Source organism: Rattus norvegicus, chromosome 15 (assembly GCF_021556685.1).
Source record: "Rattus norvegicus strain SHRSP/BbbUtx chromosome 15, alternate assembly SHRSP_T2T, whole genome shotgun sequence".
Taxonomy (NCBI): Eukaryota; Metazoa; Chordata; class Mammalia; order Rodentia; family Muridae; genus Rattus; species Rattus norvegicus.
The window spans coordinates 15690949-15709769 of NC_141548.1; the positions used below are offsets into that span (position 1 = coordinate 15690949).

Consider the following 18821-nt stretch of genomic DNA (forward strand, 5'->3'; position numbering starts at 1 on the left):
AATGATACATTGTTACAGGGTAGACATGGTTTCCCTCTTCACTTACCATACGGTTATATAATAGGAGCACACTGCCCAATGAATATGTTAGCAGCTATGCTTTCATCTGTGACTGCAGAAAGCTCCACGTACAGTAGAAAAGCAGTTGCTGCAAAGAAGAGGAAATAGTGGCAAGGACAAGTCAGGGCATACGCGTAGCTCCCATCCTTAAGCTCAGAGATCTGTGTAAACAAACATTGATTCAGTGGTTCACTATTTCTGCAACGTTCGTGGTCTTTTACTCCAGCTGTAGATACTGTAGTTGTTTGCTCCATCGAGGGAATAAGCAACAGGGAGGGAAATACGATGCCTCCGAGTCAACTCCTTTTTGTGAGGATTTCAAATGCGTTCTCCAAAGGCCTTAGAGGTGTCTGCCACTGTCACATGGCCATCTTTCAAGGGGATTTGACAGAAGTCATGGCAATTTTAACCCCTAAAGTGGAAGAGCTAAGGAAGAAAGGACGATGAATACCAACCACATCCATGCAATTTCGAAAGTGAGTGCATAAGCAAAAAGGAAAGGGGAAGAAGATGAAAGGTGATAGGAGAATTTAATAATGGTAATAATCCTTTCAATACATCATAGGAGCCGTTGCTGGGTAGTGTTGTGTGTGACTCACATATATCATCTTGTTCGTACCTCATAAAAACCCTGGAAGGAGAAAGCACTATTCTACAAGGAGACAGCGCTGTCCTTTGTTTTTAGGGGACAGACACCAAAGTGAATTTTCAAGATACTGCAGTATAACCAGCAATGCTGGCTCTGGCTTCCCTCTTCCTTTCCTTACGACAATCACTTAGAACACGATGTTTCTCACGAAAGATCCATCCCACACTCCTGCCAAGTGCTGCAGTGAGTTACAAATGGCCTGAAGGACAGTGGGAATTTCCAGACCTTGGTTAACGAGGCAGATTGGATCCAGGGTGTCTAAGTGGCTCTAGCAAGACCTGCAGCCCTCCCCTCTCCCCATGACCTGTCCTCTCTACAGGTTTTCTGCTCTTAGGACCCGTTGCTCAATTCGCAGTTCTGACCTTGATGCCCCAGTGGCTGCTGTACTGGTAAACGCTGTGAGAGGCCCTTTTGCTTTAGGAGGCTCTATTGGTAAGTGCCTTGTGCAGGCCTATTTGTTTGTTTAGAGTTGGGCTACAGTTACCAATTAGCCTAGGCCAATTATTTTAGTTTGTTTGTGCAACATCATCTTCCAGACTCTGCCCTATCTTGTAGGCCAGTTAACTTTCACTCAGACAGAAACTCTGTCCCACAGACTGATTCTTAGTCTAGCTGTTTTTATGAGCACCTAAGATTTTCATTTTGTCAGGCAGTAACAATGAATATTAGGAAGCAACGTAAGCAAATGATCTCTGATCTGCCAGGTAAGGTTATTTTCCATCTCTAGCATCTAGTATACACGAATCATTCACTGTTAATAGACTCACTCAACAAATACCTGTTGAGAGGTAATTATGTACAAAGCACTAAGCATATCAGTATGGAGGTAGATCGGGTTGGTATATTTACAAAACCTGTTTATTGTGGGAGGCAGATCATGATCAAATAGAGAACTAAATGCCCATCAGTAAGAAACTAGATACAGCAATAATGGTGAACAGTCTATTGCTACACCCGACTCTGTGGCTAGATCTGCTGTGCATGACTGTCCCAGCACACACTGAGAAGCTGGAAAAAATGATCTGTGATGATAGGAGTCGGGCTATTGGTTGTCCTTGGAGAGCATTAGGATAAAAAAAGTGGGGGGTGGGGGGGGGACGTGAGATGACACAACAGGTAAAGCTGGCTACTGTCAAGTCTGACAGGCAGAGTTCCATCCCAGACCCATATGGTAGGTAGAGATGATTCCCATAGACTGCCTTCTAACCAACACATGCCCACTGTGGAACAAGTTCATGCACATGAACACAGACATGCATACACATACACACACACACACACACACACACACACACACACACACACACACATACACACATACGAGATAAACACATATGTAGTAAAATGGTTTTTAAAAAGAAAAAGGTTCTATTGCTTTGCAGAGAAGGAACTGAGAACCAACTAATATTCAGAAGTGAGCTCTATTTCAAGAGAGACCTTGTAATAGGGGAGGCCATGATCCAGCTTTGAAGTGTGAGAGCAATGAGTGGGGCTAACGTCAAAGACATGATAGGGCCTTAAAGGGAAAGAGAGGCTTCCCTGTAAAACCCGGAGAGAAGATCCTTTAAGATAGCTTAAAGTAAAAGAGTAAGAGAGAGATAGCTACCATGTACAACATGATGGGATCCTGAAAGGGAAAGAAGGGAGAAAGGAAGAAAAGAAAGGGGGAAGTAGGAGGAGCAATCACTTTTATAATTTCAGGAGAAGGGAGTCTGACAGTGTAAGCAGCAGAGATAATGAAAAACATCTGTGTCCAAGTCCCTTCTACATCCGGACTACATCAGTCAGAGACAGAGACCAAACCATGGTGAAGGCATGGCCTGATTCCTGAGACAGGGAAAGGTACCTAGAATGTCCGTGATCTACAAAGAGGTCTATAATATTGGAATCCTGCAGGAGTTTCTCAGGTCTGGGCTCTCACTTGTTATCTTGGGATGAGAGCTGGTTACGTTGGAAAGTTAACTTTGTAAGAATATATGTATCCTGCTCTTGATGTATTTTTTTCTATGCGTGTATATTATGACCCAGTCAAACAAATGTGTGTTAGATAATCTAAGTATTGACAATGCTTTAGGGCAATTCTCAGGACCAGAGCAACGTGACAGAGATTAGCCTGGGGACATTAGCTTGACACTTGGTCTGGAAGGGCCCTCCTAGAGGCATGAGGCTGGGTTAGATTCTTAGGTGGTGGCTAGAGGAAAAAGTAGAAAGAGGACCTCATCAGAGAGCAGCCAGGGTAAAGCTTCAGACAACAAAGGCCCCAGAGCATCCGCAGGGCAGCAATGTGCTAGGGTGGGGCAGAATGCGTTCTGGGGCAGGGCTGAATGGGACAGGGCAAAGCAGAGTGCAGCTTCAACGAGGACCTTGGAAGTGTTTAGCTACTGTCTCCCCAAAATTAACTTGACTGGGTGTGACAGGCCGTGGGCTAAGTCCCCATTCCCTTTTAATCTTCCAAACAATCCTGGGACACAAGTCTTATATAATCCCCGTATTTTTTATATGAGGAGCCAAGGCTTAGGAAATGCAGCTTTTCCAAGCTTGGAAGTAGGTGGCCACACCAAAACATGAATCTCTCTGTCCCTTTGATCCTAAGCGTGTTGGTCTGAACTCCAACCCAACTCAGAAGTGTTGTACAGTATGCGACTCCTTCAAAGTACCGAGAACGCTGTAAAACTCTACATAGAGGCTGTTGAGAAAGAGCAGGTGAGCTGAATTTTACAGAGGTTTGCAATTGCTCCCAGTCCCGTCCTATTAAGGGAACAACGTGTGCAGTTTAATGGTAAGACCCATGCATAGCTGTGAGCATAGGCTGAACACTCACCCCATGTCAGTTCTGGCTTTGAGCACCCCCACTGCAGTCTTATGCAATCAGCTTTGGTGCCATGGCACTGAAGCAAACAGGGAGATAAATATGGTTCCTCTTTGCCTGATGAGACAAAGCTAGAGTTTACAGATTCACTGTCCTATAGTAAGGGAATTACGGTAAGTGCCAACAGGAAGGAAGCAAGAGGAGACTTCAGGCTTTGCTGCCAGAGATATACTTGCTCCCCCACCGCCGCTGCGAGCTGAATGCTCTCAAAGGCTTTTTGAAAGCAGAATTTGGTCCATGACACCATTAACTTCGAGAAGCCAATTGGCAGAGATAGCGGTTGGATCTTAAATACGATATGCGGTCATCAAATCATACAGGGAAGGGACAGCCTCTAGTTCCAAAGCTTAGTCCTGCTCCTCTGGTCAGTGGCCAGTCTTTATCCCTAAGATTTATACTGTTAAGGCCTCCCTCGTTATTTCACGCTCCCGCTGTGTAGCTGGACTTAGGCATACACCAAGGAAAATGACCTTCAAGTTTGAATTACGCCTCGATCAAAGGTTAATGCAGAGCAAGTAAACCATTCATTATGTGTACTTGGTAGCCTTTTTACATTGTGTGTGTTCAAAAGGGCCCAGATCTGTCCCCTTCTTGCTTGTTTTTCTTAAGATTTGTATATTCTGTAGTTTCTCTCAGAAATCCTAGAATATAATTTGGTCTAGCTTTATATGCTTTTCCTTTTCCATATAGATGGAAAGTCTCTAAGGATACACCTCCATGCCTTTAGATTGGCCTGGTGAATGAGATCAAGGAATAGCTGCGGTTCTTTGACTACTGAACCCTGAGGTTCTGGCGGAGCTCTGCATGCACGCTGGGCTCTTTGTCAATGCCCCCATGCTTATTTATTGGGCATTCAGATAATGGATTTGGCTTTAGTCAGCAATCAGTCTTGATCACTCAGATGGTGTGGGCTCCTAATTTTATTTCAATTACTAAAGACAAAAGCTTACCCACCTTGTCTCACAGAGCTAGGATTGATGTGAGCTGGAAGGAATCCTAAACGTAAAGTCCGTGAAACGCCCCGGCTTGTCCTGAGCAACTAGGAATTCTGTTAGTGAGTTCCACCTAACCTGCTCTGGAGGGACTCATGCTGGCATGCTGGCTTGTGATTGTGTTCTCTGATGGGGCACAGTTCCATTCCAGGGACACACAGATTCACTGTGCAATAGTCCTGGATCTGAACAGAACAGCGTAACTGAAGATGTGTGTTCTTTCCATGTTCTCAGGCTATACCATTCAATTTGATAGCCCCAGCCACCTGCAGTGATTCAACTGTGATATCGTAGGAGAGGAAACTATGGCTTCTCTCCAAGATACAGCGTTACACGAATGATATAGCTCATCGGAAGTTCACGTCATGATTATATGTGAAAGTGGTTTGGGGACACATTAGTTAAAATAAAGCATTTTAAAAATAATGTCAACTTTTTAAAACTTTACAGATATTACTGATATGGAGTGGTAGATTCCCTAAAGCATGGCAAGGATGAATGTTGAGACAGGGGAGTCCTTAATGCCTGCTGCACTGGCATGAGGATGATCCCAGTCCCACGGACAGGTAGAAACCTGAGATCCCAGCTCCATGTTTGCATAGAAACCTGTCATCCCAGCCCATGTACACAGAGGAACCTGTGATCCCAGCACCATGGACAGGTAGAAACCTGTGATCATAGCCCCATGTACACATAGAAACCTGTAACCCCAGCCACATGTACACATAGAAGCCTGTGATCCCAGCCCCACGGACAAGTACACACTTATAATCCCAGCACTGAGGAGGCAAAACAGGACAGTTCCCTGGAACTTGCTGAACAATCAGCCTAGCTTTTTCTGCAAACCTCAAGTCCTAGTGAGCACCCTGCTTCAAAAAACATGATGAAATGAATGCCTCCTGAGAAAGAATATACAAGGTTGACCTATGGACTCTTCATACCTATACACATATGAACAAACATACATACATATACATACAAGAAATTTAGTAAACAAGCATGAATCTCATCAAACTTAAATCTTTTCATCTTCCCTTGCTTCCATATCCCTCCATGCCCAATTCTCCAAAACGCAGAAACTTTAATCAGAGTACCCAGCTGCCAGTTATGAACATTCTAAGAACCCTTTTTGTTTTATTTCTGTAGTAGAAACTCAGATGAGGTTTTAGTCTCCTAGAGCTTTAAACTATTTTTTCTTATGTATTTATTTATTTATTTATTTATTTATTTATTTATTTATTTATTGGATATTTTTTATTTACATTTCAAATGTTATTCCCTTTCCCGGTTTCCCGGACATAAGCCCCGGATACGATCCCCTTCCCCTTTTTCCATAAGGCTGTTCCCCTTCCCAGACTAACCCCTCCCCTTCCCGCCTTCCCGCACTGGGGGAAGGCAGGGTCCAGCCTTCACATGACCAAGGGTTTCTCCTCCCATTGGTGCTCAACAAAACTATCCACTGCTACAGATGCAGCTGGAGCCACGAGTCTGTCCATGTGTATTCATTGGATGGTGGTTTAGTCCCTGGGAGCTCTGGTTGGCTGGTTTTGTTGTTCTTATGGGGTTGCAAGCCCCTTCAGCTCCTTCAATCCTTTCTCTAACTCCTCCAATGGGGACCTCATTCTCAGTTCAATGGTTTGCTGCTAGCATTCACCTCTGTATGTGTCAAGCTTTGGTTGTTTCTGTAGATTTGTTTGGGTCCTGCGTCTGCTCTGCCACAGAGCTCAAGCCACTGGGGTGCAGGACACAGGAAGTTTGACCAAACTTACCTATGCCACTGCTGCCAGACAAGTGTCCGACTGTGGGAAGCCATAGGACAGGGCTCTGGGGGTGGGGAGCACAGTCTGGGGCACGTGACACAGCCAAGCTGGCCCGGGATGCCCAGGCCTGCAAGGAGCCTCTTGGGCATCCAGGCACCACTGGGGTGCCATGGAAGAGGTGAGAACAGAGTGGAGGCCTGTGGGGCTGGATCTAGCCTGGGGCCAAGGGGAAGAGGTAGAGCTCTGCCTGGTGCCTCAGGGAAGAGTCCTTGGCTTGGCAGAGGCAGTCTGTAGTTTTTGTGGTGGTGGCTGGGAGTGCGGGAAGGCCTTCTACAGGAGACTAGAAGGAGGTTCTGTAGGTGAAGGACTTCTCTAGGGCTCCACATGGTGGATCCTGATGAAAAGAGACAGTTTATAATTTTAAGGAGTTTATTGTCATGGCAGAAAGTGGATGAATAAAGCCATATCCCACTTCTCAGAGTGAGCCTGAGATTAAATACCTTTTGCAGGAAGGAGTGTCTGGGAAGGAACATTCATTGGCTAAGCCTCCAGAGCCTATGTGATCTGTGATCACATCCTCTACCTGTGGAGAGGCTTGGGGTGTTGCCCTTACATGACTGATGGCCACAAATCTATGGAGGGCTGTGGGCTAGTGACTGGACTGGTTTCCAGGGAGTCAGGCAAAAAGCCTACCAGCCCTTCAGGGTCCTCAGGGTTTCAAACCTCCTCAACCAGGAACCAGGGTACCTTTCACTGTTCCACAATTTTCTACTTGTATTTATTTCTAATGATAGAGGCGTTCAAAATCCATAAAGAAAAACAATACTTCTTTAATTAACAGACAAAACCATGTGTGTTGTATGCAACCTGCTTTATATCATGCCCCCACCATGGAACAGGTTAAACGTAAGTGGCAAAGGCAGCATCTCACACAAATAGCGTTTTGTAGTAGGAACACTCACCATGCAGCCTCCAAGCTGTTACAGAATGCATCATCTGAGCTGCAGAGGTAGTTCTGTGGCAGAATGCTTGCCCTAGCATGCAAGAAAAAAAAAAGGGAGAAGCATAGGCTCAATCCATAGAATCAATCAATCTCTCTCTCTCTCTCTCTCTCTCTCTCTCTCTCTCTCTCAGGGAATATGCACACGTGCTCATACACACACACATGCATGCACGCACTCTAATTGCTGTAGTCACCCTGCCATGGTGGCCAGATATCACGGTGCTACTGGAAAGTTATTTTTCTACTAGAACCGTGGTCGTCAGGAGCACATCATCATCCATTTTGAATTGTAACAGTGTTCAAAGTCGTTTACCTTTTTAGAAGTCGGGAACCTGAACTTTTCGTAGTGTATTAACTTTATCTAATGTCAACAGAATCTACAGCTGTTTCAAGGCCACCCACAGATAGCATCTTCCCTGCACTGTGTTCATTCAGTTAAATCAACATGAATTGACAGCTTGTCGAGTGTAGGACACTACGGAGGCTCCAGGGAAACCTTTAAAAAGGTAGCAAAATGGGCTTAACACATTACGTCACAACCATGAGTCGTGAAGATAAATGCTTGCCTTTGAGTCATGTGTGAGGAGGTCTTAGTCGGAGCTCCGGGGGTGGGGAAGCACAGTCTGGGGAAGTTGATGGAAGACAGGACATTCACAAACAGAGGATAGTCAGCATAGATCTTATAGGACTGTTTTCCTTGGAGACTACCTTGCCCCCTGTACCCCCTGACTCCTGGCCAGGAGTATGCTCACCGCACCATAAGTTCCACAGACTCTGCAGGATACATGCTGCAAGGCGGTCAGACTTCTAAAGACCCTGCAGGTAGAGCGTCCGTTATGCACAGTGGAGCTTCTGAAATGCATGATGGAGTGTCAGCTAGGCAACATTCCAACAGCAGGCCCTTCTTTAAAGTTATAAGTAAATAAACACACAGACCTGCTCATTTGCTTGGTGGTATTTGCTGATTTCTGCAGTATAAATAGTCCCGTGTGGCTCATAACACCAGCCAATGATACATCCATAAATGTGAATCTGAAAAGAGACATGACCCACTTCTCTACAGATTCTAGATTACAAGCCCTGTGCCTATAAATAACCGTGGGCACAGATCAAAGTAAGAAATGAAAAGAATAGCGGATTCTGAATATAACCAAGCACCATTCCCTAAGGAATGTTTTAATAGCCAAATCTTTTTTAAAAGTTAGGAATAAATAAATAAACCTACTTGATGGTGCCTGATAATTTCTGTGGTAAAAGTATTCCTATGTGGTTTTAAAGCAATGTATCTAACTGCGGCTTGTATCAATTTTAGCAATGACTGTGTTCCATACGCGTTCAGAGAGTTTGCTCATGTATCAGGCCAGCCCACACTCTGAGAAGTGGGCATATTTACTGTGAAGTAGTCATGTACCTGTTTACATGAAGCCTTCAAGGTTCTCTTTCTCTCCCTCTGCAGATCAGCAAACAGCAGCTGCAGACTGTCAAGGACCGATTCCAGGCTTTCCTCAATGGGGAGACCCAAATCGTGGCAGATGAAGCCTTTATGAATGCTGTCCAGAGCTACTATGAGGTAAGTGCAGCCTACAGAATGAAGCACCAGCCTAGACTACTGATCTGAGAAAGAGAGAAGAAGGTATAGCACCTTGGTGGATGCAGAGGTGTCAGCAGTCATCTGACAAGGCACACTACAGTTCTGTGGTAGGGAGGGACGCAGATAGCACCTGCTCTTGTGCCTCCGATTGATGACTCAGTAGGCAGAGTGCTTGACACACATGCCTGAAAACTTGAGTGGAATCTTTAGCTCCACATGAAAGTCTGTGTTCCATGTTATATACTTGCAATTCCAGTACTGGGGAGGTGGAGACAAAAGGATTCCTGAGGTTCATTGATGTCTTAGTTAGTGTTCTGTTGCTATGAAGAGACACCATGACCATGGCAACTCTTATAGAAGAAAGCATATCGATTGCGGCTTGCAGAAGTTTAGTCCATTATCATTGTGACAGAAAGCATGGTGGTACCCAGTCAGACATGGTACTAGAGAAATATTTGAGAGTTCTATGCAGTCATCAGGAAAAGAGAGACTCTGGGCTTGGAATGGGTTGTTCAAAACCTCAGAGCCCACTTGCTATGACACGCTTCCTCCAACCAGGCCACACCTTTGAATCCTTTCAAATAGTGCCACTCCCTGGTGATCAAGTATTCATATGTATAAGCCTATCAGGGCCATTCTCATTCAAACTTCTATAACTGATCAGTCAACCTATCTCTGAAAGCCTTAGGTGTCTTCCAGTAAGAGACTCTGTCTCAAAAAAAAAAAAAAAAAAAAAAAAAAAAAGAAAAGAAAAAAAATGGTTCCAGAAGAATGAGATCCAAAGTTGATTTTTAGCCTCCACATATACATGTACACAAGTGTGCATGTACATACATGGACATGTGTACATGAAAAGGCTGCTGTTTTTAAACTCATTTTTATATACTGGCAATGTGCTAAGTGTTACCCTAGAATGTAGAACACTTTTATAGTTGGTTATCAAAAACATTTTCCATTGTATTGACAGACTAAGACTCCGAAAAGGCAAATCAGCTACTTGAATAAAATATTATGCATAGAAGCTGCCTGGAAATGAAACTGATGCCCTCCTTTTCCCCAGATTCTGAAAGCCAGTGGGAGAGTAATGAGAAAATCTTGTCAAAATAGGGAGCCCCTTCTCGTGTTTACATTCATAGACTGGAGTTTATAAATCTCTATATTACAAATCTTAATTAGGATGCTCATTTAACTAATGATGCAAATTAAAAGAAAGTGTCATTTCTATTAATTAAAATTGAAAATTAATCGTCATCAGCATGCTAATGAGTCTTGGGAAGTTACGATATCTATCGTGATTTCTTAGTTTCATTGATAGTGGGTAGTTTTCTATGAAAGAGCTCCTCCTGGGTCTGGCGAAGCTAGGAGGATGAAGAAGGATTGAATCTTTCCTGTTAGGATTTGAGTAGCATAACAAAGAATGGAGGGAATTAGAGTCCAGCTACTGTCTTCAATTAGCGAGGCTTTAGAGAGCTTTGGATTCTCATTTCTGGAAAGGCTAATCCCCTAAAACGCAGGTGGGAGATCAAGATTAGCACTGTGCCAGCAGACTTCCTAGGGGGTGGCACACCTCTTCCTCCATTTTCCTTCTCCCCTGGGCTGTCAGGAAGCTGGTAACTCTTTCCTAACCCTTTCAAACATTAAAGTGCACCGTTGTCAGCCTCTACCTCTGCCAGGACTTTGCATTGCAGATGACCCGCAGCTAGTTCAAACTAGACCTAAAGGGGATTTGTTCAAGAAACTTTGTTTCAAGGTTAGGGCTAGCCTTAGGCATGGTTGCATTTGGAGATGCCGATAGTATATCAATAGAATGTCAATAGTTTGCACCCTCCCTCCATATCTCTGCAGGAGCCGTCCCTCCTTCTCTGCATATAGGGGATGCAAGCATGTCCCAACAGGTTAGCAAACCAAAGGGAACACACTTCTTTGCCTAGAATTGCAAAAGCTCAGGGACTTTTTGGGGTTGAACTAGCCTGACTACAAAGCTCAAGACCAGGACTACCTCTGTAGCCTGTGTTTAGGCTCAGGCTATTTCAAGCATTGTAGCAAAGTGTAGGGGTTTCCCAGAGGGAAATTGGGAGTTGTTATTGTCATTTGGTCCAATCTGTGTGGCTCTCTTCTTAGCAGAGGAAACCACCAACCAACAAGCTTATTTTTTCTATTTCATTCTCATTCTCTCCCTCCCTATCTCCCACCTCCCCTTTCTTCTATTTTTTCTCTTCTGCTCTCTTTTTCCCTCCCTCCCCTCCCCCTCTCTCTTCCTTTCTTCCTTTCCATCTCTCTCTGGTGTTTGCAAGTACACACCTCTGTGTGTGTGTGTGTGTGTGTGTGTGTGTGTGTGTGTGTGTGTACTAGCATGCACACACACACACACACACACAGACCCATACACACATACACAAACACCCTCCTCCACCCCACTGTACCATTTCTTCCCAGTTCAACCTACCAATAGCAATATTATATTTTAAAGAATAATGAATCTTGTCCTCAAAGATTCTGAGAGTACTACAGTAGATAAATCAGCCATAACCATTACCACTGTGTTGCTAGGAGATAAATTGTTTACATACTACCTATTACCATGGTAAAGAGCTCTTAAAGAAAAATAGTCTGAGAAGCAGTGTTCTTTACCCACTTGTGTGCCCATCCACCTCAGTCTGAGCCAAACCAGCAAGGGGGAAGGGGAAGGAAGAACAGAAGGAGGCCAAGTGCTCCAATGACTGTGAAAAGTACATAGGTTTATTTTGTTCCTTCCTAGTGGCCCTAATTGCCAGGGGAAGTCATCAGACTGCAGATTATTCCTTTAGTCGCTTGAGTTAGGGCTATGAGGTTCCAGGGCTTCATCAGAGTCTCTCAGATGTAATCCAGTGTCCTTTCACATCCACCTGGTCTTTAGGCCAGGCATCAAGTCACCATCAGGATCCCAGGATTTTTTAGATAAATGTCCCATATGTTTGAGTCTACAACTTCTTCATCTATAAAAGTACCCCCTCTGCATATGCATGTGTGCATATGGTAGCTTCATTTCATCCTCTTAATATCAAGCTTTATCCTTATTCATGTTTCATGTTGGGATACTTCAGTTTGTGAAAAAAATAGTGTGTGTGTGAGAGAGAGAGAGCGAGAGAGAGAGGGCGAGAGAGAGAGAGAGAGAGAGAGAGAGAGAGAGAGAGAGAGTCTTATTAACTCATGCTACAGCATACGTATAGAGGTCAGAGAACAACACACAAAGAGCCTGTTCTCTCTCTCCACCTTATTTTTTGAGACAAGGTGTCTCCTATTGCTTTTGCTATAGATTTTTATGTAACTTCAAAGGATTGCATTCCAGTCACCAGGCTTGAGGGATGAATTCCTTTACCTACTAGGGCATCTCCTTGGCCAAGATAATTTACTTTTCAAGGCAGGTAAAGATCTGCCCTAGTCTCAGTCTGGCAGCAAGAAAGTAGCAGCTAAACCCACCTCCCTGTATGTGCATATCTGTTAGGTATGAATGTGTTCATTTGTCAAACAACCTGGCAAGTCCTTAGCTAATGAATGGACCTTGTGTATCAACATATCTTTCACCTCACATTTGGACTTGTCTAGGAGATTTCAGAAGACTAGGAAAGGGTTATGAATGCCGTGAATAGAACTATTCCCAAGATTGAAGTCTCATGTCGCAGCCTCTAAGAAAGGAAAACAAACACAAAGAATATAAAGAGATCAACTGTGTTCACACAAGCTGACACCAGCTCAGACCTCACTTGTCTTTTACCACACTAGTAAGCCAGGGAAATTAGTTTCTGGCTAGTGTCCTGTGTCTCTGGCTGACTTGCCTCCTCTGACACTCTGTTTCTCCCCATTCCCTCAGTCCTTAGTTTCCTGGTCCATGTTGATGTACTCATGGCCACTCCTGCAGTAGCTGAAGTCACATGAGACTTCTCTGAACTAACTTTTTGTTTCAAAGTCTCCTCAGCTCTATCCTCATCAAAGATGGAAAGCTGGATGTGTTGGTGAAAGACAATGAGGTCCAAATGGCTAAGTGACTTCTGAAGTCAACACAATGCACTTAGCACATACTAAGTGACTACTCTGTTCAAGAAAGGGACCGGGAGAGTTGTCATGTCTAGAATGTGTTGGTCATGAATATGGGTTCTATAGAATCTTTGTCCTAACTTGTTTGGAGGCCCACATATGTGTCTTTTGACTCCTGTTTTCCCATCTCACCCTAATGTTATCTGGTTAATCAGCAAGGTTTCTGCTAGAAACATCTGCACTGTTCTTACCAGTGCACTACAAAAAGTATGCACTGGGCATCAGCTATGTGCCAGACACTAGGTTAGACACAAACAAAGCAAGGAAGCTTTGGGAGATGGCTCAGTTGACAAAATCACTCACAATACAAGTGTAAGTATATAAGTTTGGATCCTCAGAACCCACGTAGGTAAAGAGGTACACAGAAGCATATGTCCGTAATCACAGTACTTCTAGGCCAAGATGGCAGATGAGAAAAGGAGAAACCCATAGGTCAGCTAGCCTGGAGTAGGCAGAAGTGAACAAGAGACCCTGTTTCAAACAAGGTAGAAGGCAAGGACAAACACCTAAGTTTGTCTTCTGACCTCTATCTGTAACACTTATGAGTCTACATGCACACAGGTAAATGTGAACACACATATATACATACATACACACAGTCACACACTCACACATACATATAAATATATACACATATACACACATGCATACACACATACACTCACATACACACATGTACACACTCTCACACACACATATACACATACATACATCCATACATCCACACACTCACACACACAATACATACACACACATACATATACACACACAAACACACACATACATACATACTTACATCCACACATACTCACACATACACACACATATATACACAGACATAGAGATACACATATACACACATACATACAAACATATACCCACATACTCACATACATATACATACATACACACAAACACACACATACATACACACACATACATATAAATATATACCTACATACTCACATGCACATATGTACATACATACATACACACATACAGCATACACACATACACAGTGTGTAAGTTAGACATTGACACTGACCTCAGGTGTCATCCTCAATATCTCTTCAACTTATATTTAGAAACACCATCTCTCAGAACTTGGACATTTGGCCAGGCTGACTGGCCAGTGAGCTTTAGGGCTCCTCCTGTCTTCATGATGCACATCACCACACCCAGTTTTTTTGCATGACTACTAGGGGTCAAACTCAAGTCCTCATGCTTATGTATCACGTGCTTCACTGACTGAGCCAACTCACCAGCTCCCTATTCTTTGAGACCTTGGCCTAGATGTGAGGTTCTTAATCCGTCGGGTTGAGCACACCATCATTAAGCAGTGCAGGCTCCTAAATGAACTCTAGATCTTGAAGCTTGCGTCCGACCTAAAGAGTGTTTGATATGTTTCCTCTAGTTGACTTAAGAATTAACTCTCACATCTAGCTGAGCTGTAGGTTCCAGGCCATCAGAACATGCCATGGTCTTCACCCAGAAAGACAAACCCTCAAGCCTCTTTTCTAAATCACTTCATTAAACGAACAGTAAATGGAGGCCATGTTGGGAACATGATTTCCACCCAGTATGACTTTGTCAGGATGCACAAGGCCACCTGCTTTCCACCAAGGCACCAGGCAATATAGCCTTTCAGAGCTTGTAAGGCAAATGCTGGCTGCTGGCAGGGGGATGAGTATTTGATTGGCCTCTGGAGGACCTTTAGACACGTTTTGGAGCATGGCCAGGACACAGCTCCAAAGTGTCAGGTTTTTCCCTCTCTCTGAATACAAAGCGTTAGTACCAGCACCTTGAATTACACTCACTGTGTGCGAGCTTATGTGAGCTTCGAGGTGTGGACAGTGGAGCAAGAGAAAACTGTCCTTAGTAAGTGATGACCTCCAAGGGCTCAGGCAGGAAAGCTGGAAGGTCCTCTGCTTGGCAGAAGAACCCAAAGGGGAGGAGGAATTGGAGTGGAGTTAAAAGGCCATGCGAATGCTGAGGAGATGGATTAAAAGGTAAATGTGCTTGCTGCACAAGCATGAGGACCTGAGTTCAAATCCTCAGATTCCATGTGGAAAGCTAAGTGTTAGCTGTGTATGCATCTGTAGCTTCCTCACTATAGGAACACAGAGACAACAGCAATCCTGGGGCTTGCTGCCTGCCAGCGTAACTCTGGGTTAAGCAACAGTCTCTGCCTGTCTCAAAAAACATGGTGGAAGCTATCAAGCAAGACAAGTCTTCCCTGGGTTCTGAGTCTGCACCAGAGTCATACATACCTGTGTACATATACCACATACACACACCATGTACACACTTATGGGTCTATGGACTTTCTTTCTCTTCCCTACCCTTCCTCATTCTCTTTGTCCACATTTGTCTGTGACTAGACACTATAATAAGGCAGTGATAGTTATGAGGGACAATTCCCTACCCCTCTCTGAAAATCTTGATTTCCCATCTACCAACATGTGGCCCATAGGTCCTGTGTGAATGAGGACAACTATGAAGGCAGCCCGATGCCGAATAATAAGCTTACTGAAAACTAGAACTTTTGGGGTCTTTTTTTTTTGACTGTACTGTTCTTGTGCTTTTGTAGATGACAGGATCATGTTGCAATGACAAAATGTTGTACACGCCTTTCATTGTAGACAGAACCTAACAGCTACATTATTCCTGATCACTTACAGATATCACATGCTGTCTAGAGACTGGATAGACTGCGAGGAGCATAGATACACGTCTTGCACATGTAGAATTGCATGTCAGTCAAGGAGACAGAAAACTAGCACATATTTTCCTGATACTAAATTTCAGTCATGATTAGTATCCTTTAGAGAATAAATGCGATGCCTGTAGTGGTTGACATTTAAGTGCTGTATGCTAGATACTTAATGACAATAATAACAACCCAGGAGGCATTTAGGGATCCAGGGACCTTTGTAAGAGCTCTTTTCAAATGACTCACTTAATTAAAACAACCTGTATAGAATTAAGTATTACCCTATTTTATAGGCAGGAAAACTAACATTTCAAAGAGGTTCATTTACCGTAGTTTATACAGCTACTGGGCCACAGAAGAAGAGGAAAATTCAGCCAGTCTAACTATAGCCTATGCTCTTTCTGTGCCTTTCACAAGATCAATCCCTGGGGCCATTTTGTAAGCTCAGTAGTTCTCCTTTCGCCTGTAGTCTTGACTTTTCACAGTTTTATTTAGACTGAAGGTATTAAATGAAAAATTCCAGAGTTAAGCAATTCACACACTTTAAATAGCTCTTATTAGAATGCACCGCTGTAATTGGGTTCTTACTGGAAAGTCTTCAAGCAGAATAAGTACCACAGTGCAAGTAATAGACGCTAATCCGTGTGATTTCAGGCACTCAGTGGGGGTCTTGAGACACACCCCCTCAAGTAATGGAGCTACTGTACTATTTTTATTCTTGATTTAAGATTTGGGCACTGAAGGGTGAATGAAAGGGGCCTGTCTAGAATCACACAGCACGGACCAGTAAGGGGAAAGTTACCCACTCTGTCACACTCCATGGTACATATGAAGGATGCTGTCCAGGAGAGTGGCACCTCCATAGCTAACCCCATCTTTCTTGGCCATCCCTTCCTCAGGTGTTTCTCAAGAGTGACCGTGTGGCCCGCATGGTACAGAGTGGGGGCTGCTCAGCCAACGACTCTCGGGAGGTCTTCAAGAAACACATCGAGAAGAGGGTACGCAGCCTACCTGAGATTGATGGCCTCAGCAAGGAGACTGTGCTAAGCTCCTGGATGGCTAAGTTTGACGCCATCTACCGTGGTGAGGAGGACCCCAGGAAGCAGCAAGCCCGGATGACAGCCAGTGCAGCTTCTGAGTTGATTCTGAGCAAGGAACAGCTCTATGAGATGTTCCAGAACATTCTTGGGATCAAGAAATTTGAACATCAACTCCTATATAATGCGTGTCAGGTAAGTGCCTCTTCTTTAGTCCTTTAGAGATATGGACTTTATGGAGCCCATTATGACTTTCACAGGCCACTTCTTGTTGGGAAGACATTAAAAATTATTTTATAAATGTGCTGATGAAAGATTGACAGTTTTGAACACTAGATTGTAATTGTGTTTTTATCAAATGTTAAAAGACACGGAAACATTTATGTGAGCCCTTAAGTGGGCTCATGAACTCTAGACCTGGCCTCATTGTGGCTGAGGGGTGAGTAGGCCCTGTGAGCATGGCGTGACCTTGCTGTATTAAAAACAGCAAACAGTCAACAGCATGACTTTATGACAAAGACAGTTCTGTCTTTAAGTGGATAATGTGTGCAGGGTAAGGCATTCCTATGTCTCTAGCTAAGAACAGAGCGAAACTCGAAGGCTCAGTTTCCAGAGTGATTGACAAAGAAATCCTGTTCGAGTTTGTGTTGAATCACGGTCTGATTCTCTCATACCATGAATCTCTGAGAGCATCAGAATTAGAGATGGGCCTTGGGTTCTACTTGGTCCCACCCCCAAATAGACCTCAATTTTCCTGGATGGAGCTTTAGACAGCAAGTTATTGGGGGATTGTGATTTCCTACTTACCAATCTAGTGCTATTCATTCACTCAACAAATATTCATTGAGTTTACTTTACGAGGCTTTGAGCTATTTTGTGTGTGACACTTGAGTTCTCATTTATGATACACCTTCTGGCTGCGTCCCTCGAGATTCAACCTGGGGCCAGCCTAGGACCTTGAATGTCAAACAAGGACATCCCTTTCTGGTAATGCTGTCCATTCTTCCCAGGAGCTGTCAAAGTCCCTCAACCTTGCTCTAGTTACCCTGGATCAATTCCAGGCCCTGTAGCAATTTGAACAGAGACACTAATAGATTAGCCAAGAGTGACCCTTGTTCAAACTCACAGGGACTAAGGAAAACTCTCTTCTGGACTCTCACTAGCTTTGAGGCCTTGGGGATTTGTGACCCTTCCCATGGTAATTTGAAATTATGAGCTAAATGTTGATTGTGAAGATGTGCACTTTATCCAGTAATAGTTAAAGGACACATCCCATTGTAAAAGTTTTCATTAGCTGGTGCTATGATGAAAATGGCAGAAAGAAGAAATGAGTTGTTGATCCTTATCTTTAAAAGGAAGCATTGGGCTTGGTTTTTCCATTTTTCCATTTGAGCTTTTCTATGCTTCTAAACTTTTTGTCCTAAGTTTATATTTATTTTATAGATCAAACAAATAGCAAGAATTCCCAGCAAATAAATAGTGAAAATACAGAGGAGAGAAAATGACCATCTGAACCACTTTCTAGTTTCTTGCTATTAACATTATATCTTTCTGCCATTGCCACATACAAGGTTTCCTGGTATGATAATTTGATGTCTTACCATAATCTACTCAGATTCACTTGCCTCTTAGCAATATTTTCCCTAAGGAGTAATACTTGTGAAATCCTAACCTTGTCATACTAGGGCTCTTCTCTGTTTTGTTTTAATACACACATTAAAGTGAAACACAGCTGCTAAAACAGAAACCCGTGATCACTATGCCTTCTTAGGACATTCACCGATCTGAGGATGCACAAGATCAGCCAAAACAGCCAGTGCTTTGACATATCAAGAGTTGGGGCCTATCTCTAATGCCACCCCTAAAATAAAGCCACACTGACCAGAGCAGCTTTCATCTAATGTGTACCTAAGGTGACCACAAAGAAGAGAGAGCATATACCCTTCCCTCCAGCTGCCTGCTAGAGTGCATATAGACAGGCAAGAGAGGATGCTGGACTCTGCCAAGCCCTGTTACTAGAAGTCACAGATGAGAGATTCAAATCCCTCTCAGAATATACTCCACTTTGTGCCA

General features: G+C 43.7%; 1 protein-coding gene across 17 annotated transcripts in view; it reads left to right on the plus strand.

The window, feature by feature from the left end:
* Cadps (calcium dependent secretion activator) overlaps window positions 1–18821 on the plus strand; it is a 466682-nt gene that overhangs the window by 92634 nt on the left and 355227 nt on the right. For all 17 annotated transcript variants that reach the window (XR_015637890.1, XR_015637891.1, XR_015637892.1 and 14 more), the window contains 2 exon segments: window positions 8790–8903; window positions 16611–16943. Coding sequence is in view for 14 of the 17 variants with exons in the window: in XM_087585085.1 (XP_087441211.1) it covers window positions 8790–8903; window positions 16611–16943 (447 nt within the window). In the remaining 3 variants the exon portion in view is untranslated.